Source organism: Sitophilus oryzae, unplaced genomic scaffold, assembly GCF_002938485.1.
Source record: "Sitophilus oryzae breed Bouriz unplaced genomic scaffold, Soryzae_2.0 scaffold_2006_pilon_pilon, whole genome shotgun sequence".
Classification (NCBI taxonomy): Eukaryota; Metazoa; Arthropoda; class Insecta; order Coleoptera; family Curculionidae; genus Sitophilus; species Sitophilus oryzae.
The window spans coordinates 4087843-4114589 of record NW_022146732.1 but is presented as its reverse complement, the minus strand read 5'-3'; the positions used below and the strand labels follow the sequence as shown (position 1 = coordinate 4114589).

The window sequence follows — 26747 nt, the reverse complement described above, 5'->3', positions numbered from 1 at the left end:
AACCCTTCGTGCGCGAGTCCGACTTGCACTTGACCAATTTTTTTCATCGAGTACTACTGTATGTGACTTCAGTATTTTAGTAAAAATAAACCTTTTTTGGTATATACTGTCATTTTTAATTCAATACCAAAAGTTCCAAACAAAATTATATAGAAATCAGATAACATGTTCGAAATGTTATACTTATTTCCAGAGTTTTTTTTTCAGAATAGTAAAGAAAGAAAATATTGTTTTGACATGCCGCCTCCGAGTTGTTACAAAGCAGAAAACGGAAGAATACAAATTACTATACTGACTACTGATTGATTTATACCTGTAAACAGTTTGATAAGTGCAAAGCAAAACACTTTTCATTTAGATTTGGCTTTGAAATTAATCAGGGGTCTGTTATATCCTTTATATTTATATTATTCGTTTTAGAAATAATAATATTTTGGTGAATTGAGTTCAGTCACTTTTAACTTAATAAATTTAAATATAATAATGTTTTCAAGCCGCGGTACCTTAATAAGGGCAGATATTTAATTCCTGTTCTTAAGAGAAAAAAAAATAATTTAAATTATTTTTTTAATTATTCTACTTAAATCCAGAAACTATTCCTCATAGACCTGATGAAATTAGTACACAAAAGATTTAGCTTAAGTTCAAAAGACGTAAACCAATTGACAAAAAAATCTGTTGTTATCACCCCAGCATCCTTTCTACACTATCAAAGATACATACAATTTATCTTGGATTAGATTGGATTGTTTATATGTAGTTTCTGTAGACCTAAAGCCTATTCTCTTAGAAAAATCAATCTCCATTTATTATAATTATTTGCATCTTCATTTTTAGCGCTTCTTTAATGTAAACATAATTGTTCCATGATCTCTATATCAACATATTTCTAAGTATTATTTATTCTTTCAGATTTTGTTTCGGAGGACAAATTTCATAGAAGACCGGAGTAGAGGACTCTATACATCCGTAGTATATAAGTTGGTAAGTTGACTGTTTTGATTAGATACCTTTTTCTTACATGTTTTTTTTGTTTATTTGTATCTATAATTTCGGCAATTTTTTTCAAATTCGGCAATTAGGCGCAGAATTCCAGTAAGGTTCTTCTAGACAAGAAAATATGCAAAAGTACCTATCTGTTTTGTGACTTTTTATTAACATTTATAATAAATACCGTATGATCGAGAAAAAACTGCGTCAGCGATGGCTATGGAATGAAGATCGCTGTCATTTTATATGTAAATTTATATGGGAAATGTCATCGATGTTCATTTCCCAGCCAACTGGACGCCGTTTTTTTTTCGATCATACGGTATTATAAGTATAAACAAGTGTTTTATTGAATTTATTAATATTTACTAACAATTTGGAATTTACAAAAGTAATTGTAATAGTACAAAAAATAGTTTGTAAATTCACTATAATAAAATGTTTTTATTTGTTTTTACTCTACAGGGTGTCCCAGAAATAAGTGCAAGTATTCGAAGGGGTTTGGGGTGGTAGATCTCGATAAAAGAAACATATTTTCTCTTTCTCGTTTTTTAAATAAGTTCAAAATAACTTATTATTTAGAGTTATTTTATTTTGAAAATACTCAAAAAAATGATTTTTTGCTAATTTTGAGAACCACTGGATCTTTTCTGGATTTTTTTTCTTGTAAATTTAATCTACTGGGTAGTACATAGGTATGTTGCCACATTATCAAGAAATTATGCTTTTAAATAAAAAACTAAGAAAAATTAAAAAAAATGTTTTTCTCGAAAAAAACCTTATAGGCGTGTTTCTGGGGTTGAACTATACTACCAGTTAAAATACTTGCATTTATTTCTGGGACACCCTGTATAGTAATACTACAAGAAGTGGCGATTTTAAAAGATAAATTTACAACGAATAAGTAACTTTACTGTGAGATACACATTTTTTTCATAAATTCACAAAGAATATTGGTGAATATAAAGATATATTATAACATATTTAGATACATGCACACAAATTAACCATACAGCGATTTTATAAACGAGTTGTAAAACTAAAGAACGGATGGTAAATTTACTACAATAATCTGTGGCAAGAAATAACCATCAATCGAACACTCCACTAACTGTCTAACTTTCCTGCCTTTAAGCATAAATTATTATCGAAAAAAGTAGTAACTCAATTTGAGAAGAGGTAGTGGTCGACCACTCTGGCAAAAGGAATATCCATTTGAATGGATAATTTTTCTTTATTATATTATACAATTATCAATTCTACGGGTATTTCCTCTGCTACATCCTAAACAAGAACGTAAATAACCCAACAGAACAGTAACTCAATTCGAGAAAAGAAAACAGAAACCAATTGAAGCAGAACAAAACTAACTGGACCACAGTTTCAAACGAGCCGTGTAACTCTAGAGCTGTAACTAAATAAAAATTCGATAGTAGTGCTAATGATTAATGGGGCTGCCTGATTTAAATATCACACGGCGAATTTATTGGATGCTTATGTCGCGCTGGATTAATGGCCAGAATTAAAATTACCGTTCGCTGGGTTATGACGGGAGAATTCCACGCGGGCGCCTGTTACCGGCTTGAAAACCAAGCCAAAAAACAACATTTTTCAAAGTATGATTGAAATGCAAGCAGGTGAGTGTGCTTGTTTTGCGCCGTTGAAGAATAGGTTAGTTGTAGAATTGATTTATTTAATTGGTGCAACATCAATTATTCGTACTCTACATTAACGTATGGTCCTAAAGTTTTGGGAAAAAATTCAGAAACTGACAACTCTTATAAAAATAGTTTTATATTTATATCATATATACGTTCACTATCCGAATTATTATAAAATAAAATTTTCAAACAATGGACAAGGGACCGTTATTTTCGATTTGCCTAAGAATTCCCCTGACGCGTTGCATCATCCTTTGGACAACTTCGGCGTCAATTTCTCTATATATACGGCATCGCAATTGTTCTTGCTTCCCACCCGTTATTGTAGACTTTCCGACTCAATGTTGCCCAGAACTCTTCGATTGGGCGATTATCTACTTTCGGGATTTGGGAGACTTAGGGGGATTGTCTACTTTCGGTACAAAGTCGATGTTGTTCGCTTCATACCGTTCCCTTGTGATTCTCGCATAAAATATTATTTCGTCATCCACATGATGCGTGTTCAAAAACTGAAGAAGTTTAGGGAGACAATTCTCGATATAAAGCTCTGCATTTAGGGCTTCACCCCGAACAACGCCAATGTAGGATGTGAGATGAAGCCAGCCTCAGAAATGGTACACCATACCAAAATTTTGTCCTCAAACTTTTTCTTACTTTTTAATCTCACATCATCAGGGACATTCTCATAATTGTCCGTGTAGAACCCATCATTGCCCTTCATCTTAGAGTTGGACAATGTGAAATATTTCTCGTCGTCCATCACGATCAACTTGTTGACGAAATGCCCTCTCCTCAGCGCGCGGCAACATCTTGGAATTCTCTCTAGTTGGGCCTCTGTATATTTTGGAGCTTTCCTTCTTTTTCGGAAGACAATATTGTTACTTGATAGGGTTCTAAACACAGTAGTCTTTCCAATATTAAATCTCCTGGCCAGTTTTCGCTGTGAGATCCCAATTTTGTCTTTTGCCGCTTCAATTAGTCTTCCTTCTCTTATTTGGTTCAAAACCCGCGGCCGACCGGATTTAGGCAAATTTATACATGGTATCCCTTCTTCACATTCTTTGATTGTCCGATAAATTGTTGATTTCCTAATGTTTTGATCCCGATAAATGACGACAATATCTCCTTTCGCTATTCGCCCAAAAGATTATAAACTCCTCGACGAAGATCAATTTTATAAGACATTTTAAGAAGCAAAGGAAAAACTTTTTTAATATTGACATTTCGAGAAAAGTTTATTTTTCATAAAAAAATTGTTTGTTCTAAAATGGTTAATATTGTTTATGCTTGTCGAAATTTTCATACCGTTTTAGAGAAAATTAAAAAAGTACATGAAAATATTAGTTGAATTTTTTGAAAGGCCTAAACATCAAAACGAGTTTTTCTTCTTTCTCAGCCTGGTTCCATTCAGTGTTGGATATAGGCGTCTTTTAGGTTTTTCCATGCTTTGCGATCTCTAGCCAATCTTATCCATTGTCTTCCCGCCACTGCCCTAACGTCATCGACCCATCTCTTTTTTGGTCGGCCCAAACTTCTTGTTGTTCCCTTAGGTCTCTATAGGATGACTTTTTGGGGCCATCGGTCTGGATCCGGTCTTGCCACATGCCCTATCCATTGCCACTCCCAACATGATTCTTTCCATGGCTCTTTGTGCTACTCGTAGTTGTTCTGCTGTTTTTCGGGTAATTGCCCTAGTCTCTAAGCCATACGTAAGCAAAGATAGAATGCAGCTGTCGTAAGCCTTTTTTTTAGGTTGATGGGCACCGTTTTATCCTTATCAAATATCACTCATATTTCCAAATGCTACCTACCCCTGCCAAATGGATCCTGCTTTGATCTCCGTATTTTGGTTCTCCTTACCCAGCTTGATTTTATGACCTAAAAAAATATAATGGTCTACGTTTTCAATAATGACCTTGTCTACGGTAATATTATGGATATTGTTGCTCATTATCTTGGTCTTGTTCAAGTTCATTTTAAGGCCAATTTTCTGGGATTGGTCATTTAGCTTCATTAGCATGGTGTCCAGTTCTTGAATATCGGTGCTCAGCAAGACAATATCGCCTGCGAACCTAAGGTGGCTAAACAAGTTTTTATGGTAATACAATTATGTTTTCATTCTTTGATGGATTGTTATTGATAGATTTAATTCACGTCATATTTTTGGTTGTTTTAAAATGTCAAAGAAGCCAAAAAATTATTTAGTTCAATGCTACGGAAAGGGTGATAATAGTTATCGGAAAATGTGATACTTTAACAACAGCAAAAACTGTGACGTTAATCAAAATTATCAACAACCATCTATCAAAGAAGGAAATCTAAATTATAATAGCATAGAAACGATGATTTTTAGGACTTAGGACAAAATTTAACAATGTTTTCATGTTTTTATTATATAATTTTCTCAAAAACGGTATGGAAATTTGAAAAAAAGGGATTATAACTATAAACGAGATTAACTATTTTAAGAAAATTTTTATGAAGATGGTATTTTTCTCAAAAATAATAAAACAGTTTTTCCTCTTGTAAAAATAATCCGCGGACATAAGGTATAGCAGGGTTGCCTTGCGCTTTAAGGGGTTCCCGCTTTTTGTTAATCAGTCCTGCTTTTTAAGTAAATTATCTTGCATCTCCTTCTTTTTCACTATCTAGCCTTAAAAAGTATTTTTTAACAATCCATAATACTACTACTATATGCAACACACAGAGGTACACCAAAAAAAATAAGATTGGGTGTGTGGCCGAAGGAAATATATATTATATTTCAGAAATCTGCCTAAGTTAAGCCACACCTACAATTCCAAACATACGTGCTTTGATTAAGGCTTGATTAAGGTTTGCAGAGGTTCAGCATTTGCCATAAAATAGCGAACAATTTGTTACAAAACCATATAAATTATATAACACTGTAATCACAAAACTTCAATCTATTTCCGTATTGTAACAGAATTCTATATTACTATGTCTTTATTTTCGAGAAAATTTAGTCCAAACATAAGGAATATTTTGTTGATGTTCAACCATCAAAATGTTAAAAATAAAGAAATTGTCTAAAAATGTGCTACAATACGATTATAGTATCATCCTTTATCTTTAATTTCCTTCTTCATTTATGTAAAAATACCTAGCCAGTTTTACACAAAACGATAAATGCCGAACCCTTATTTTGCTACTTTTTTGGACAAGTTAAAAAAATTACCATCAATAAAAAGTTTGCGAAAAGAAAAAAAAAGAGGAAGAACCATACTGCACTTCTCGTTAATTCGTTTAAAGATATCTCTACCTTATGTTTTCTTTTTATTCCAATCGGTCGTGGTGCAGCGGCGTGGTCCATACCGAACCGGATGAAAACCGATTTTTTTTGTTATTTTATTGGGATCGGAATATTTTAGCCGCGGGAACCAACAGCCTGTTATTATCTCGTTCGCCATTTTTGTTTGATGGCTTCTCGCCGCTTCTTTTATCTCACCAGAGGGGGTCGAGGTAGGCGGGGGTGGGATAAAGTGGGGAAAACAGCGTCGTTTTTGACCTTTGGGGAGAGACTTGTTGAATATACCTTTACCCTTAATAAAATCCTTTCGATAAGAAGTGAATTATTGAAGTAGAATGTAAAATAATCTTATACACGGTGGTCGGAACTGTATTCCGGAAACTACAACAGCATAAAAATAAGTAAAAAAGTTCGTTTAAATGTATGTCTTAAAATACTTAGTTTCGGAGATACAGGGTGTAAAAATTTCATTTTTATTTCGATTTTTTTCCAAATAATTTCTGAAGTAACGTCAATATTTGGGTGAAAATTGGTGTCTTGGAGTTTTTTGATATGATAAATTTGAATTGATGTCCATACGACTCCTACTTATAGAGGGCGCCACCTACATAACTGGTTTGAAGAGTAATAACTTTTCGTCCATACCTGTATAAAACTACTGAGTAAAAAAATATACATTTACGACGTTTTATACGTAAAAAAGGTCTCTTGGTAAAAATCGCTACGCGTAATGGTTCTCGAAATATTTGGAATCGAATTTATCAATACAATATCAATCAATGACATAAATTGAACTTGTTGACTAAATAGTTATTAGACTAAAATCATAAATTTGAAATAATTTTGTGCCAAAAGTGGTTTCACTTTTGGCACAAAAAGGTATTTTTCAGGTACTGTTGAAAAAAGTGCCAAACAGAAACTGTTTTATCATCATTTTTTCTTAGAAAAATTTATCATTAATTTAAAAAAGTAAAAAGTTGGGAAATTTATTGGAAAAAATCGAAATAAAAATGAAACTTCTAATCCCTGTATCTCCGATATTAAGCAATTTAGGACATACATTTATACGAACTTTTTTACTTATTTTTATCTGCAGAATTTGTTGCCGAAGTTTCCGGAATACAGTTCGGACCACCCTGTATATCGATAAATTATATGCAATTAACTTATTCTGATTCAAAAAATCGTAGTTGTCTTATGTCCACGGAACTTCCTGTATATTTGTAAGCCTGCTTTGGAAAAATAAATTCCCTAGAAACATTTTTCTTAAAAATTATGCGATGTGGCGTTTTTTTATAAGTGACAAATTATGTAGTAAATACTAGATGAACAGTCCAGTTCACGGAAGACTTTACACATGAAAGTACTACCAAAAAAACACACACATTATGGGAACAAACGCAGTAAATCTCAAACCTTCCACTTTTATAATTTTTACCTACCCCATTCACCTCTAAATCTCTCATAACCTTCGAAAAAACCCACAAAAAAGCCAGCAAAACAAAACACCGAAATACTTCCGAGGAAAAATAGAAAAAAAAAGCGAAACAGATTCTTCCAACCCTACCCGCGCATAAATCAACCCCGTCCCAAATTGATATGGGGTGAAAATTTCATTGCTCTATCTACACATCGTAAAGTTCCGCGGCTGCTGCTGAGAAGCGCCCTCTTTTAAATTGGCCAGTAACAATAAAAGAGTGGTTTTTAACAATGGGCTTCCTACTGGTCTTTTGACTTAAGATGATCTACGGGCTATAGATATTCTTTCAGGTAAGACAGGAGAAGGAAAAAGAAAAGCATAACCCTGTTTTAGAATTGGAATTGAGTTAGTTTTGTAATATAATATACTTCCCGATATATTATAGACTACTAGATATAAAAAAGATCCCACTTCACCATTATCTAGAAAATATCTTCTTTTAAAAGATGAGTTATAGTTAGAGGGCTAAAAATTCTCCTTAGTGTTTGTATTGTTCGACAACTGATGTTCCTATTCATTACCACACTCAGAGAGAGGTACATTAAAATTTTGATGTATTTTAAAGTTTAATATATTTTGTTCTAATTGGCCGATTTTGATGATTTTTAAGCAATTTGTAGCTAAGTTACTTGACTTTTTAGTGTCTTTTTCTAAACTAAAAATGAAAGTTCTCATCTGTCAATTATACGAGGGAAAACAAAATGTTGATATTTTGGTGAAAGTTTGAAACCCCAATGTTAATTAGCGCCGATCCATATTGTTGCGATGAATATAATCAGATTAAATAATTTAAAAAAACAGAGTGGGACTTGAAATTATTTTAAATAATAATTAAATAGTTTTTTTATTGTTAAGGTACCTAAAACAAAAAAAAAGTATCAAGTGTGGCATATCATTGTACTCAGGAGAGCGAGTTCATTCAAAATCTGAAATAAAAAATGCAGGTCCGTATTTAAAAAAATTAAGTTGCCCTCTGTATCTCACAAATTATCAGCTAATTTGAAAATCTAAAAATACTATCAGATAGCCCTAAGAAAGTAGCCATGAGAATGTGCAATTAGTTTTTTGATTTTCTAAAAAGTAACGCCAGGAAAAAATAAAATTGATTTTTATAAAATCCGTTTTTCCAAAAAAACTCAGTAATCCTTGAAATTTTTAAAACTTTTTTGATGGTATCTTGGTGAGCTTCCTAAAGCGCAACTTTGCCCCAATTAACCATCTTCCGAGATACCAATGCTCGTACCTCGAACTTGTAGCACCCTGTATATAGAACTTTAAAATACATTAAAATTTTCAGGTGAGTCTATAAACTAAAAAAAAAATCATCGGCTTTAAAAGCTATTCTCAAATAGCGGAAAAGTTGATCGTATGGTATTGTGGTAAAATATAGACCCATAACAACCGGTAATAATAATGTTATAAGCCCAATCATACCCTCTGCGTGTGAAAATATTGAGTGGGTACTCGAGGCACGGCTAGAAACCACCGAACAACGACTTGACACGCGGTCCCTACAATTTTATCGGCAGAGAAACATGACCCCCTCATGCCATAAATTACAAAGGTGGAATACGTGAACTCTATTGGGTTAAATACGAATTTTACCTTGTTAAAGTTGTAACATACTTTTATACTATGGTATTACTTTACAAGTATTTGTTTTCTTATCCTCAATCTAAAGTTATTGGTAATGTCTATATTCTTCTAGAGAATTTAGTGTAGTTAACTTTAATCGAAGCTAATTTTATGTTTAAAATTACATCACAATTAGAACTGGTTTAGAACAAGCTATCTTTTTAGGTTCATCTGTTTAATTGCTCAAGGGACTAAAACAGGGAAAAACTAACTTTTACTTTTTCATAACATTTCTTCTAGTGTTGCTGTAAACAGCTTTGAGGATATCGTGTCTACATCTTGTCATCTCTTCATCGTGTCATGTACAATTTCGATTCCTAATCTCCATATCTTTTTATTTCCCCATCCATCTACTTCGAAACCTCTGTACAAACTTCTTTATCGATACCGTCTCTCCAGCCTCTTGCGTGGTCTTCTTTTTCTTCTACCTTGAGTGTTCCAATTTAATATTTTCTTTGGGATTTGATGTTCGTCCATTCTTTGTACATGTCCGTATCATATTGATTGTTGAGTTCTAATGTCATCTACGATGGCGTGTTTTAGTTCCATTTGGCGTCTTATGGCTTCATTTGGTATTTTATCTTTTCTGAATTTTCCAGCCGATCTTCTCCGAAAGTCCATCTCCGTGGCTTTTAGCGTTCTTTCAGTTTTCTCTTTTAAAGGCCATACTTCAGAGGTGTATTTAGATAGATAATTATGCTTTTTACGATGGAATTGTAAATTCTTCTTTTGTTTTCTGTAGTTATTCTCAAATAGCGGAAAAGTTGATCGTATGGTATTGTGGTATTCGTATGGTATTCTTATCCCATAGTATTCCATTTAGCATCGTAAAACGCCACCGTTGGGTGACAAAGTTTATAACGGGAACTTCAGGTTCACAAGGTTCCGTTACAAATAGGTTCCAGCTAGCTCAGTAAATAATTAAAAAATATATGCACAGAACAAGAGATATCAAAAGGGAGGTGTATGGAAAAAGTGTACTGATTGAAAAGTCTAAAATATACTGGATTCGTTTAATAAATACTAAATTTAAAGTTAAAACAAATTGTCAAGATCTATCATAAAATGTAGCAAATGTTTAAATACGAAATAATTAAATATATATATATATATATATATATATATATATATATATATATATATATATATATATATATATATATATATATATATATATATATATATATATACTAGTAAAAATGAACTATCCGTAAAATAAATTAAATAAATTAAATCATGAATAGTATCACAAAATATTGTTGTGACTAAACTGTGAACAACCCTGATGCGTATTTGTGATTATGATTAAATGATTATAAAGAATAAAATGAAATTTAAATGTAAAAATCCCCTGGTATACCAAGTTCACATGCGATCGTATATTTAATGTAATAAATTTTAATCAACGCAAACGCAATAAAATAAGAGATGATTAAAGTCTTATCTGTCATCCAGTGGTCGTTCCAGTCAGTTCATGAGAAAATCCAGGTGTCTGGTCTTCAGTATCCCGGTGGCATTCCTCGTCACAGTGGCATTCACGTCACAGTAGCATTAGTTGCAGTACGCAGTACCCCAAATCCAGTACAAAAAAAAAATGGTAACAATCTTAAGCTAAATCATCTTAAACTCTAAAGGAGTACAGCCGAGGAAAAGAAAGAACCCTAAAATATGATCTATTTTAGTGACATGTTCTGATTTGGACATAGTAAAATACCTTTCCACTACGTGGACGTTCCAAAACAAAATGGCGTCGCCACACGTTACTCCATGGAAAAGGGTTCTTTAAAAGTCCTCGTGCTCATCTCGTACGACCATCACACATAGTCTGTGTTGTAAAACCCTATCCTCTAAAATAAATACTTGTACAAAAGAACATTACACAGCTGTACATGTCTCTTACCAACTGACGAATATATCCCTCTACAAGGCTTCTCTGGAATTCTGAACCACACACAGGCCAAAATCTCCCACAACTAATGCCAAAACTGCACAACCAGTCTTCTCGACCCACAAAAGAATTCCAGACAGATAGCTTTTAACTAGTTCTGAGCTTGATATTGGCAGATAAAGATCGTGTTCCGCATTCCTTAATAGCAGATATGTGATGGCGGATTAAGCAAACGGACTCAAAAATGAATAAAGAAGGAAGAGTCTGTATTTTGAAATTTTTAAAAAAATTCTGGCGGTGAGTTCTATTGTTCAGTCCCAATAAATATCGAACTGCTCTCTTTTGAAGTTTGAAAATACGATCAAATTTTGTCACGCAGCAAGTCGTCTATATCTTGTGTTAGAACAGCCTGGTCATCTAGTCATTTGCGAACGACAAGGAGTACACTGTAGTATCATCATCTACTGGTAATCCCATATTACTACTACTATATTACCTACTAGAAAACAGATATATTTATCCAAAAACAACAAAAATGGGACAGCTTGCATGTAGGTGCAAAGGTCCTTCGAAAAGTCTGTTCCCGACCGTTCCACCACTGGGCACACTCGCTGGGTGCGATGCGTGTCCGCGGCGCGAACCTATGGGCGGGTGCATACGCCGTCGAATCTGACCCGATCGCCGGCCGGAGATAATTAAGACGCTTAAATGCAAATGCGCGAACCGATCCGAGCGGGGATCGATTTTCTTTGCTCGGCAAAAATTGCTATAATCAGAGCCGATCGGCCATTACGATAATTGAGTGGTTATTACGGGTTGGGTAAAAGGGGGGCCGATAACCTTAGAGGCATCTCTCTTTTTCGGACACTGCATGCCGTGGTTTGCGCGTGCTAGTATTATTTTTTGAAGATATTGTTACGGATTCCGTGGGTCCACTATTTAAACTCACGATAAAATACTTAACGAATTTATTTGTTTCACTCTGTACAAACAACTTATACTATTTACAACACAACTTATGCAACTACTATTACTCTAACGGTATTTCGCGGTATTTTCAAACTTCAGACTTCAGACTATTTTCAGACTTGTCCAACTGTCAAAGCGCGGGCCTTATATACCCCCTGGCGATGGTTTCTGGAATTTTCTAAAGAATTCTATAATTTTCTTTTACTTTCTGGCGAATGCGCCAGGTTCCTCAATGCACGTTGCGATTATTTAGCAGTATGCAGTTATGCAACCAGTAATACGCCTTGACAATATTTTTTTTATTTTGAGATTGAGCAATTTGTTACAAAACCATATAAATTATATATCACTGTAATCACTAAACTTCAATCTATTTCCGTATTGTAACGGAATTTTAAATTATGCCTATTTTCGAGAAAATTTAGTCCGAACTTAAGGAATATTTTGTTGATGTTTGACCATCAAAATCTTAAAAACAAAGAAGTTGTCTAAAAATGTGCTACAATACGGATATAGTATAATCCTATATCTTCTATTTTTTTGTTCATTTGTGTAAAAATACCTATTCAGTTTTACATAAAACGTTAAATGCCGAACGCTTATTTTGCTACTTTTTCGTACTAGACTGAAATGAACTCTTAACTCTCTATGTAAATAAATATGACGATTTAAAAATAAAAGACTTAAAAAGCACTTGACAGTCCGAAAATTCTGTATACATACAATAACTTCATGAAATACTGGTTCGCAGCTAATTACAGCATCACCATACTGAATTAATTATACAACATTGAACCCCCTAATTCATAAATAAGAAACTGGTTTAAATATTGTGATAATTTGACTGCGAATGCACCTTTTAAAGCCCCGAGTCAACTAACACCGCGTAAATCAACCGCCGCGCGCCGCATCATCTAAGGGTTGCCAAAGTTCGCCCTCTAAAGGCCCCACATCGGTCTCCAGGCCCTATAAATCAACCCTGAGGTCTACTACTGCTCTGGAAACACGATGGATAGAGTTCGGAGTCTTCGAGCGGTGTTTTAAGAATTGATAACGCGGTGCAGATGGGTTTACGATAGGTTTTTTTTCTCTCTTTAGGTTTTGCATGTCGAAGGATAGCTAAATAAACAGGCAATGATTTTATGGGTCTGTGGGGAGTTTGGAGTGGGATTGAAGGATAGATTCGCCTGTCTTGGATTTTGATGTGATATATTTACTCTAAATTTTTTTAATCTAAGTATATTTTAGGAAATAGTGTAACAGGAAAAAAGATATTTAATATTCAGTATCTATCTTTTTATTATTAAGAACAAATTAAATTACTGAAACATTTTTAATTAGACAATAAAGTATATCATAATTTGTCTGTATATGATTACCATGTTCATATTGAAAATTATTTTTTAGCTTGAAGGTTTTTTATATATAAATTTTTTGATTTAGGGAAATAATGACAACAATTTTATGTTTAAAAAAATATATTGTGAATATACAGGGTGTATCAACCAAATCGAAAAAGTAAAATTTGATAAATATGTAGAAGTTGTATTCGAAAAAATCTCGGACATTTCGATTGGTATTTTTTGTGATTTTTTTTAATGAAAAACTTTTTATACAGGATGTTTAATCTAACAGGGACAAATAGGAATTTTCTAATTTCATGTACATTTTTCTACACCTTTCTTCAATTGTTTTATAGTTAGTTGTTGTTTATTTGTTAAAGTAATTTAATTTTTTTTTCAAAGCCTACAAAAGTATTAATTTTTGCGACGTGATTAACAATATAAAAAGTAATTTTAACGCCTAGGCATTAAAGTATGAAAATATATTATTAAACTGACATATAGTGTCAAATTCAATGAGTGTAACCATAGTTTCTCAATATATAATTACTTAGGCATTACTGTTAGATTTTTTATATTATTTGGAACGTTTGAAATCGTTTAAAAAATTATTTGTAGCGTTTGAAAAGTTATTCTGCCTCGCCTGTATGTCAAATGTACAGCCTGGTTACAAAAAGTGTAATTTTTACTGCTAATAAAACAATATACTATTTTTTCAAACCCCACAAAATTATTAACTTTTGCGACGTGATTGATAATATAAAGAGGCATTTTAACGCCTAGGCATAAAAGTACGAAAATATATTATTATTAAACTGACATAAAATGCCAAATTCAATTAGCGTAACCATAGTTTCTCAATATATAATCACTTACAAGGTATTAATCAAAGAATATACCTAGCTAGAAAAAGAATGGACTCTGCCATACTGAAAAATGGTCCTACAGAAGTGGCGCCATCTATTGAGTAGAGCTTGTTTTAAATGGATCGAAGCGCGGGCTTTTAATTAAATTTGATTATTAAATCTTACTTTTTACACAAATTCAACAATACTAATAACAAGTATCGTTGTGACGTGTAAAAAATAAGATTTAAGAGTATAATTTATACAATTATTAAATAAAATTAAAGCCAAACATGTGTAAATATTATTTATTATTTAAAGTTTTTATTTATAAGTCAATTATTTAAACATCATTTATTATAAGAAAACAAGATCAACGTAATACGCCCAAAGTTTTGTAAATGGAGTATATATAAATAGGTACTTAAATGATGGCAAAAATAAAATACTTACATTATATTTTTAGGGCCACAAACAAAAGGAATTGTCTAATTAAAACACATATAACAACATTATAACAAATTACAGTTTGAAAAACGTTTTGATAATCATTTGATAATATTATGATTGGCGCTATGACAACGACAATATTTTTAGAGAATTTGACAATAGTATGACAATGGCCGTTGGTAACTATGGAAACTACAAAAAAATTCTGATTTAACGCCATCTGGCAATAACTAGTAGCAACTTCTTAACCTAAAAATTAATTGCACTACCACCTAGCGCCTGAGGCTGGAACTATTTTATTTGAAATTTCCGTGGAAACGGTGGAACCGCTTTTGCTATTTCACTTTCCCGCCCCTGGTATTAATTTTAAACCTTGTTATACTATTTACAACGTAACGTTTAAAAAAGCAGTATATTCTATTCGGAGTAAAAATGACTTTTTGTGTTGCCTCGTCTGTAATGTTGTCAATCAAACGTACAGCCTCGCCACAAAAAGTCTCATTTTTACTCCCAATGAGAAAACAAACAAACAAATAGAACATAAACAATTTATATTTTTTCTGATATTTTGAAACATTTTGAAATAAAAAATTAACACGCCCGAAAAACCACGCAAATTAATCTTAATCGTCGGAATCTTAAGTAACGAACCTTTTAATCTGTCCAAATACATAAACGCCCAACATAACTCAATAAGGAAGGCTATAAATCATTGCGAGATCGCGGCTACGCAATAAAACGCTTTAAAATGCGACCTTTAAGTCGAAATTAGTTAATTACCTTTAATAAATAATCCGATAATTTATTACAAAACTTGATTTTTAACTTAGGAAATAGTGATAACGTATTAAAAAGCGGTGCCTACAAAGATTTATAGTCTGTTGTAGGTCTAGACGCGTAGAACTGGAAAAAATCTACGAATCTAATTAGAATAGGCGTATTAATTGCCATGTTAATTAGCAAAACAAATTCGCTTAAGTGAAATTGATTACGCTCAACGTTCGAGTTTGAAAATATAAACGTGGGCAACCAAATTATAAAAGTGGGCAATATTTAATGTAAATTGTGTTAAAGCACACTTTAAAGTAAAGCTCTTTAGTGTATTTTGGTAGTTTAGTATTATTTTTCTCTTTCGAAAACTGTATTCTTTGAGTTAGTTATATAAAAAGGAAGATATCCCCGAAAAAGAAATTTTTCGCTAACTGGACTGGACCAACAAAGGATTAAAAATAGATAACATATTTTAAATAACTAAGATTCGCTGATGACATACAGGGCCTATTTCATCATAAGGCATATAAGGCCCGGGCCTTGGGCCCGTTAAAGGTTGTAAAATATTCATAATTGCTTAAATTTTTGAATTTTATTGGAAAAGAGGGCCCGACCAGATGAAAAATAGACCCTGATGACATAGTCTTCAATAGCAAATAGTCCTGAAGAACTACAAGTACAAATTGACGAACTAAATACAGCCAGGAATAAAGTGCGTCTCAAAATTAATTTAGCAAAAACTAAAGTAATGTACAACGAAATAGTAGATAGAAAAGACGTTCTAATAAATAATACAATACTGGAAATAGTAGAAGAATATTTAGTGAAATATTTGGGAGAACTAATAAACAAGTCGAGATCTTTACTACGAGAAAGCAAAAGAAAAATTAAGTTAGCATAAAGTACTAAATTTAGCAAAAACTAAAGTAATGTACAGGGTGTCCCATTTTGGTTGAAATCATACGGTATCTCCGTTATTAGTGAAGATAGAAGGGTGCGGTTTGCACAAACCTGTTTCACTTTTTTGTCAAACGGAAGATGCCGTAAACAAAATTTTCATAGCCCTCTTCGTTTCCGAGCTACAGGGTCTTTTTGAAAATTTTGCAATTTGGGACACCTCCTGTATCTCTGTTATTGTTAAAGCTATCGAGAAGGTGAAAACTGTTTATTGTAGAACTTTTTACGTAGAATACAGTGGCGTAGTCTGTTTTTCTACCAAAAAAATATTTTTGAAAATATGAACTAAAGTTATGTTTTTTTAAATGGAACACCCTGTATATTTATAAATCATATGATCTGTCTTGCCATAAGCTTCTCAAAAATATATATCACTCTATATTTATTTTCACTATTTACTGCAATATTTAAAAGTTTTTATTAAAAGATCATATTTATTAGTAGGCCATGATTGATAATAAAAGAAACTAAAGAATTATTAAAAGTATACTGCTATCTGTCTCTTGTTTTATTTTGGGAGCCGCTAATAAATTCTTTATATATTAGGGAAACTTAACTCTCTACCGCTATTTGTAAATCTTGGAATACGTGTATACGTAAGAATAATCTATCGTATCGGAAATTTTAGATATTCCTTTAGCTAATTTACGTGAAATATACTTTCAGCAAGATGGGGAACATTCCCCCTCATAACTATGGAAATATTAGAATACTGTTAAATTATTATTTTTCAAATCAATGAATTGGAACCAATGAACGCATATTGATAGCCTCCTCGATTCCCGGATTTCGCCGTTCTCGATTTCTGATTTTGGGGATTTTTGAAATACGAAATATATCGTGGGCACTACAACAATGTCGAACACCTGAAAAATGCTTTAATAATTCAAGATTTAGATATTTGCAAACCCATCCCGTTATAAAAAAAAGAAAAATATATTCACAGATTCAGTGGTAACAGTTATTTCAAAAGTAAAATATATCAATCCCAAATAAATTTTAATATGTGTATGACTATTTTAGTAAATACCATTTTGATTTTTGTTATTTATCACGGCCTACTAATAAGAAAATGATATATTTTATTTTAAATATTGCAGTAAATAGTGAAAATAAATATAGAGTGATATATATATATTTGAGAAGCTCGTAGCAAGACAGATCATATGATTTATAAATATACAGGGTGTTCCATTTGAAAAAACATAACTTTAGTTCATATTTTCAAAAATATTTTTTTGGTAGAAAAACAGACTACGCCACTGTATTCTACGTAAAAAGTTCTACAATAAGCAGTTTTCGCCTTCTCGATACCTTTAACAATAACAGAGATACAGGGGGTGTCCCAAATTGCAAAATTTTTGAAAAGACCCTGTAGCTCAGAAATGAAGAGGACTATGAAAATTTTGTTTGCAGCATCTTCCGTTTGACGAAAAAGTGGGACAGGTTTGTGCAAACCGCACCCTTCTATCTTCACTAATAACGTAGATACCCTATGATTTCAACCAAAATGGGACACACTGTACAACGAGCTACTAAACAGAAAAGACATTCTTATAAATAACACAGTACTGGAAATAGAATATTTTTAATCAAATCAATAATTTAAGAATAAAAATAACTATAATGGAGCATCTAGATTAGACACATAATACGTTCTGAAAGAAATATTAAGTTATAGTATTCGAGTAGTTTCAAAATAAAGCAATCTTGTTTTCGTTTTTACAAGTATAATGAAATAAGTAATAATGATGAGCAATTAACAAGATCAAATTACAAAGATTTGTTTTTATTGCTGCAGGTTTAATTATGATGTAATTTTAGTTAATTTAAAAGTATATTTTATTTATAAAATTATTTATCGTGTCATTAATCATAATACAGTCTTTATTATTATTATTACGATTTTTATAAAGCAAAATAAGCAATTAGTACTCAAAGTAAAAATGATTTAATCTTACTAATAGAGATTTAGAAATGAGGTAATTTTAGTTATGCAAATATACTTTTGTTTTCTTTATGCTTTAAAATCTATACTAATATATAAAATCCTTAACTGACTGACATACTGATTAATCACGATCCTGCTCAAACCACTCAACGTAAGAAGCTCAATTTTGGCACACAGGTTGATTCTAGGGTGTAGAGGTTCGATAAGAAGGGATTTTTCGAAATTCCAGTTCCAAGAGGGTGAAACCACCCCTCAAATATTACAATTTTTTTTTATTTACAAAACGATCAAGTTTCCGAAAAAACGCTTAAACACGTATATTTTATTTTGTTTTTTTTTACATATTTTAAGATTTTTTAAAAATGTGTACAGGATGATTAAAAAAATCTGGTCTTTGATTAATCACGATCCTGCTTAAAGCGCTTGACGTAAAAAGCTGATTTTTGTAAAACAGATTGACTTTAGGTTCGATAAGATGGGATTTTTCGAAACTCGAATTCTAAGGGGGTGAAACTATCCCTCAAATATTAAAATATTTTTTATTTAAAAACCAGTGAGTTTTTCGGAAAACCTCTTAAACACGTATATTTTATTTTGTTTAAAAAAATTAAAAATTTTATCCAGTTTGTATGTTAATGGAAATTCTTGCTTAGCTTTTTCATCACCATTACAAATGATTAATTCGACGCGAACGAAGTCGCTGGTACACTCTAGTTAATTAATATATGATTAATTTTTATCAACTTTGAATAGATAATTGATGATTTACACTAAATTCAAGGCGATAAATTCCGCATCTACATAATAATCATATTTTTAATAAGTCAAAAAACTGATGCTCGGTCCCTCCTATTAGTAATATCTGTCATATCCATCTACTCTTAAAAAAAGTTGCATAAAAAATTAATAAAATAGTCACAATAACTGTAAAAATAAAAAAAATAAGCGTTCAGTGGACATTTGTTTAACAATTTCTTTCATTCCTATAGTATTAATCAATATTTCAATTAAAGCAAAATAATTATAATCAGTAATGTACTAATTTTTTTTCAGTGACACTCTGTATTGAATTTTTGTCTAATCCCCACATTGCGCACTACGATGGTGTCTGTTTGTATGTGTATTTGAGCACGTCCTTGCCAAAAAATATAAATTATGTAATACGAATATAATTAACTCAATTAAAAGGCTTGATTTCAGCCAAGGTTTAAGGTCAGATGAGTCAACAATCTGGAAACCTATTTTGGCTAACGCAAGATATTAATAAGTATGATAATTATTTATCGTAATGTTGTAAAATATTTTTAACTATATTTTGCACTAATTTTAAATTACTTTATATCATTATTTTGTTATTTTCTTGTCCATTTCGTATGCTTTTTTGTCAGAACAAGTTCATAGTGAGCTAAAATAAGGTAAAGTTCTTTAAACTGAAATTCCCTCTATTCTATACAGGATTGGGTTTAGCACAAATTTCTCTATACATGGTGGTCTGAACTGTATTCCGGAAACTTCGGCGGCATATTCTGCAGATTAAAATAAGTAAAAAAGTTCGTATAAATGTATGTCCTAAAATGCTTAGTTTCAGAGATACAGGATGTAGAAGTTTCATTTTTATTTCGATTTTTTATAAATAATTTCTGAAGTAACGCCAATATTTGGATGAAAATTGGTGTTTAGGAGTTTTTTGATATGAGAAATTTGATTTTGATGTCAATATGACTCCTACTACTAGAGGGCGCCACCTACATGTGTTTTAACTGTTTTGAAGCGTAATAACTTTTTGTCCGTACCTGTATAAAACTACCGAGCGACAAAATATACATCTCTGTGATTTTTTACATAAAAAATATCTCTTTGTAAAAATCGCTAGGAGCAACCGTTTCTAAGATATTTAGAATGGAAATAGTCAATACATGTCAATATTGACGAAAAATAAACACGTTGACTAGATAGTTATTTCACTGAAATAAATAAATTTGAAAAAATTTTATTTTTTTAATTTTTAATTTTTTAATTTAATTATTTAACACAATTTTTTAGACACTCTATATAAGGTAGTGTAATTTTTATTAAAAAAGGTGGAAATTAAATAGATCCTTGTATTAACCTTATTTTTGTCGTTAATTTTAATTAGTATATAAAAAAGATTACTCAAAAAGTTCACTAATAGAATTTTAAGGAAGCATTTTATTTAACAGCTCATAAACAACTTATTAAACGCGGACATAAGGTTTTCCTTTTACACTTAATTTTGTTAATAGCTTTAATTATCGTTTTAATGATACATAAACCACTGAATTAATTACTTAATATCATACTTACCTATGTAATTAATAAAGTGACAATGTCATTTTTTATGTATAAACGAATTAATTATATATAGAAAATGGTATGATCCTGTGTTTTTTTAAATGGAATGGCAAAACTCCCACTGCAAAAAGTTTATTTTACAGCAAATTGACCCGTATGAAAGTTGTTCATAATAAATGGATAAGCAACTTTTCCTCATGAATTTTTTTTGTAGCTTGATTATTTTTGGAGATAGCGTCCAGTTCATGAACAAATTAGGGTAGTTTTCAATGTTACTCTTTTTTCAGCAAATTCACCCTAGGAAACTCGTTCACAATAAGAGTACATATACCTTTGCCTTATGAACTTTTTTATAACTTGACTATTTTTGGAGATAACGCCCAGATCATGAACAAGTGGTGGTAGCTTGAAATGTTTTTTTTAATCAAATATTAAAAAAATCATAATATACATTCCCTTGATGAATTCCATATTTCGTTTTGGGGAAATAAATACATATCATAGGGAAGTTTCCATCTAATTTTATTATGAACACATTTAAGTTGGTAAATTTGTAGAACGAAACAAAAATTATGAAACTACCCTAATTTGTTCATGAACTGGACGCTATCTCCAAACATAATCAAGCTACAAAAAAAATTCATGAGGAAAAGTTGCTTGTCTCTTTATTACGAACAACTTTCATAAGGGTCAATTTGTTGTAAAACAAACTTTTTGAAAACCACCCCAAAGGGCTCATGAAACGGCCTCTAAGTCCGGAAATAATAAACTTATAAAAAAAATCATTAGGCGAACTTATAGAGAATGTTCTTCTGTACAATTTGGGTCTAATTATTTTGTTGTAGTACAGTTTAAAAAAAACACCCTTATTGCTCAAAAACCACAAGGGGAAGATTTCCGATTTTGTTAATTTTACACTCAGAAGACAGTCGCTGACAAACTCTGAAAAAATGAGCTTGCCCGTAATTTTTTTTTTCAAATGACAATTTTATTGGATTATACATTCCAAAATTCAAAAACAAATATAAAAAAACCTCTGTATGAAGCGTTCTTTCAACAAATCCTAATAATGAATGATCATTCTTTTGATGCGCCTTTTTAATGATACATAATTTGACGTACTATTTCCTTGTCTAAACAAAAATCCATTTATTATTCCGCATTCTGTATTGGTAACGATTTCCTTCCATCAACATCACGTTCTAATTTTATTAACACTCGACCTAAGTTAGGCTTGTCAGAATTTCTTGTACCTACAACCATTTACAGTGATTGATGGTTTTAAAACAACTATTAAATCTTTAACCCCACAACAACTGAGACGTTTTCACCAGTAACAAATATAAAATTATATTTTTTTCCATAACAACTGTTAAAATTGCATTATATCTATCAAAGATAGTAGATAAAATAGTATTTTAACCGCAAGGGTAGATTAAATGATACTTTAACAGCGAGGATAGGTTAAAAACTTTATTTCTTCTCGCACGTTTTTTAATTGCTTCCATTTTTGAAAAATGTTGTATTCCTTTTCATAAGTTATTCGGGATTTAAATGGAAGTAGTTTGGATATGGCGTTTGTCACCTCAGCCTGAATATCTGTTGGTAATTTACTTATTTCGTTTTAAGCCATTACTGGCTCCAATTCAATCAGCAATCGACACGAAAGAGAATTAAAAAATACTGACTCAAAACTGGCAACTAAAGAGACAACTTTATTTATTTGTCAAATTACATAGAAACCAACGCCAACCCAGCACAATATTTTTTCTATTCGTAATAAATTCCTTGAAATAATAATTTCTCAATATTTTTTAAAACTCGCTATGGAAAAAAATATTGTTTTATACACGACAATAAAATTGCATTATCGTCTTGTATAAAAAATTACTATTTTTCTGGTATGTTGTGGTTAGATTTTTATCCTGGTATGAAAAAAGCCATACAAGGTGTTCCAATACCTATTTTGTAGACATAGAACTACTACGTGTTTCTGGAATCAAAATAAGTTAATTGAGCACAATCTACCTCTATGCAGGGCATTAAACACATTTTTTCAGATATTTTAAGAAACGATGTTCCGATTTGAATGACATTTGGGGTGCCTATGTTTTGCTAAGCGCTTTAACATTTGACTTTTACAAAAAAGTACGGGAAGGGTGAAAAGTACAGCCATCCCTACATAAATTTTAGTAGGAATATTTTTAACTCCTTCGACGACTGATTTTTTTCATAAAATGGTCCTTCTTGTATTTACTACATATTTTTTTCACAAATTTTGAGTCATTAAAAAGTGGTACAATTTTTAAAAGTAAGTATAAGAAATAAGTGCCACTTTATCTAAAGGATAATGTCACTTCATTAAATAATGCCATTTTATCTAAAGAAGAAAACATTAGACCAATATATACTACCAGTGTCAATACATATGATACCTGGATACTTGAAACGGACATTATAAGGAAACTGCAGATCGCACAATACTCAATGGAACGAAATATGCTTGGAATAACAAAAAAAAAATCGTAAAAGAATAGAGTGGATATAACAAAAGACCCAGGTAATAGATGCCATCCACAAAATCAAATCCCTCAAGTGGCAATAGGCAGGACACCCTGGCAAGAAGGACGGAAATACCTAGATGGACCACAAAAATTACAGCATAGTATCCACGAGGAATTAAGAGACCTAGAAAAATACCAAACCTGAGATGGTACCATGATATATTAGGAAATTAGCAGGGATAACTTGGGCCCGCAATACAAAAAATACTCTGATTAAACATACACAAATATTTATGTATGTTTATACTATCTATAAATAGTAGATTCCTTTTTATTATAACGCAAATATCATAAAACTACACTTATCACTATCTGAATATATGAATTATTACCAACTTAAAACTGTAATAAATATTATCATAAATTATGATAATTTCAGCTATAATGACGATAGGTCTATTACTAATTTTTCAAAAATCGTTATTAATATTTTAAATAAATTTAAAAACTATTTACAACCGTATTTTGTTGCAACATTTTATTAATTATTATGAAACTTGATTACGAAATTGTCACTTGTAAAAAATAATATGTAGGTATAACACTTTTGATAAAATTAATGACTATATTTATTAAAAAAAAACTGCTTACCATTTCCGATTGTGAAATTTTGGTAATTATTATTTATGTTGAATATGGATGTTGTAATAATTATTTTAATATTTTGTTGGCTGTTTTACTAATTAACTTGTCAATTTAATTAAACAACAACATTCCAAAATTGTGTCCGTTTATTTTGTTTTGTGTAATATTTATTCAGATTTTTTTCTTAAAAATTTATTGGGCATTTATAAATGGGTTTGTTCAGAATTTAGAATAAATTAGTATAAGTTGAATTTGTTTATTTTTTGTTAGATTATACATATTAATTAGTATTTTTTCTGAGTTTTTGATATAAATAAAAATAAAGGAGAAGAAAAAAAACTAATGATTAAAAAATACAAATAGAAAAAAAAATTAACTACTAATCATTAAACAAAATTATTTCTATAAGAAATTAAATGGCCAGCTCAAAAAATATTTTTTTATAAAATACATATTCTTAAAAAAATAAAAGACCAAAGACTTCATAAAATGGCATTAAAGGAATAATTAGTCCTTAAATGTTATAAAAAAATATTATTTAAATTGATATAATTTTATATTATGCTCCAACCAACTTTACCAATATTAAGTCAAGATAAAAAAATAATAAAAACACAGTAAATAATTTTGTATTAAGCATTAGCATAAGCATTAAATATGCATCTTTATTTTATTATATGCAATTATGGGTATGTTATCTAAATTTGGTCATATTTTTTATCGTATTTATAAATTTATTCATAATTAATAATGACTATGTACGTTAAATTATTTTAAAAAGCTCATAATATTTTTAGACATTTTAAAATAGGTACCCACTTTAACAAAAAATAATAATATATAAACTTAGAAAAAAGTACCCAGCAGATTTCGAGTTCAGGTACTCATCAGTAATTTTCTTATTCATAAAGAATCAAATATACTACAGAGAAAAAATAAATTGTAATAAACCACATAATTGTAGAAAACACTAAAATGGTACTAGGCATCACGTTGTAGCTTTTATTTCTACCAATTTATAGATCTCCATAATAGCTAGATGTGCTTGATTTTATACGAAAATAGCTAACAGGTATGGTGATAATTCTCACAATTTGTGTCAGAGAATATTCAGATTGTACTCAATGAAATTTATATGAAAATCATTATTACAAATTATAGCACTACTAACTATATTTTTGCACAATTTGTTGTAATTAGGTACTATTGTAAACTGAGTTTGGTAAGAATAATAACTTAGCTAATACAACAATTATTGTATGTCAAACGTTTATAAAAATCTATGTACAATGTTGTATTTTTTTACTTTTGCATATGTTTTTTTTCTGTACATAAAATTCTTAAGAAGAAAGTTTGCACACAGTAAGACACTTAAGATTATTATTATACATTTTTTCCGCATCATAATATTAAAGACTCAAATTTCTTTCTAAATCTACAAACTTTGAGGTACTTACTTTGTCCAAGATGTACTCGCTTCATCCAGGGATAAATCTGCGGAGGATTACTCGACGAACTCCCACCTTTCGAGTTATTGTTGTTCGTGCTTGCCTTCTGTTCATTACTCGAAGTCGAACTCGTACTCGAAGCCGGCGAGGACAAATTCTGAGACGCCGTTGACGAAGCAGCCCCTGCCTTCCCCTGAGGCGAAGTACTCACTGACAACGGCGACGTCAACCCCGAACTCTTCGAAGTTATCGTCGCGTTCGAGTTGTTACTCGCTTGAGCACCTGCCAGAGGCGGAGTACTCCTCGCCGGAGGCGCGTTAGTGCTCAGATCCTGAGGACTCGCCACTCCAGTAGATGATGTCGAGTCAGCGTATTTACAACTAGCCGCAGCGCTGAGCATTCCAGGACTCTGTCCTCCTGGACTCGCATGATGCATGGCGGTAGCTCCAGGTATTCTCTGAGGTTGGAGCTGAGTATAGTCACCCATGGGTTGAAGTCCGTGTCCTGGGGCTGGTGTTGCATACGGGTGAGGTGTGTATCCTTGAGGACCTACTTGGGGAGGCGAGTAACATGTTGGAGGATAGCTAGCCGCTGCTGCTGCGTTGGGGTTGTAATAATCAGCTCCAGGAGAGGCTGCTTGATGTGCGTGATCTCCTGCACGACCCTGTTGTCCATAGCACTGGGCCAGGGAGTTCACGAACTGATACGAGCTCATAATATCGTCACTTAGTCCGGGAAAAATCTTCAAAAAACTCGTCGCATTATTTTTCGGAAAATAATCACACTGAGTCAGTATACTTTACGAGAGAGCACAGTTACCAATGAGTGTCGAGAACAACATCGCGATGCCAACTGAATCACGTGGATTCTTGCGGGATAGTAAAACATCAGGCAGTAGAAACACACGCGATCCCACGCTCGCAAGCGACGAAAACGGAGCTACGCTGGCTCAAACAGCATGGAAAGAGAGGGAATTATATGGGAGGGGATGGTCGGTTGACTGGCGCAGGCCGGAGGCGTGGCCAATCGGCTCGAGGGGGCGGCGCCCGCGATTCAAATTGATAATTTGTGAATTGTTTAAGATTTGATGCTCAGCTGAGCGGTCTACTGGATTCCAGTAGCCGAGCTAATGAATCAACGCACTCTCTCTCACGGAGATGATGGTTTTGCCGGCTAGATGATGATACTCGCTCGGTTTATCTTATGGCTTTAATCTTTTATAGTTTTGATGTGTGTTTGTGTCTGTGTGTGTGTGATATCTTTTTTGATTTGGTTTTGTTTTCGATTTTCTTTTCGTTTTTTTTTATTATTGTTTTTGTTGCGGAGGAGTTTAATGTGTATGTGATGATCTAGTTGTTACGTTCATCTGTAATTAGAGGTATAATATTTTAGTTTATTATTGTTTATAAATTTTTATGTCTTCAGTTAGTATTTTTTTATTACCACATTTTTACAAGCCTTGAAAATCAAAATAAATTTCTGTCTGGTTATAATAATTTAGTTTTATTATTTTTTAATTAAAAGTAGAAAATTACAGTTTATTTTTTTTATATTTATTATACAGTATGTCCCCGGATTGTTTTTACAACAGAAGAAACTTTTTATATTATTGACATTTTGAGAAAA

General features: G+C 31.8%; 1 protein-coding gene across 2 annotated transcripts in view; it reads right to left on the bottom strand.

Annotated features, from left to right (window-relative positions):
• LOC115883867 (homeotic protein Sex combs reduced) overlaps positions 1-25978 on the bottom strand; it is a 117833-nt gene extending 91855 nt beyond the window's left edge. For both annotated transcript variants that reach the window (XR_004050462.1, XM_030902281.1), the window contains exon 1: positions 25131-25978. Coding sequence is in view for 1 of the 2 variants with exons in the window: in XM_030902281.1 (XP_030758141.1) it covers positions 25131-25836 (706 nt within the window). In the remaining variant the exon portion in view is untranslated. The remainder of the gene's footprint in view (positions 1-25130) is intronic.
• Between the last annotated feature and the right edge of the window lie 769 nt (positions 25979-26747).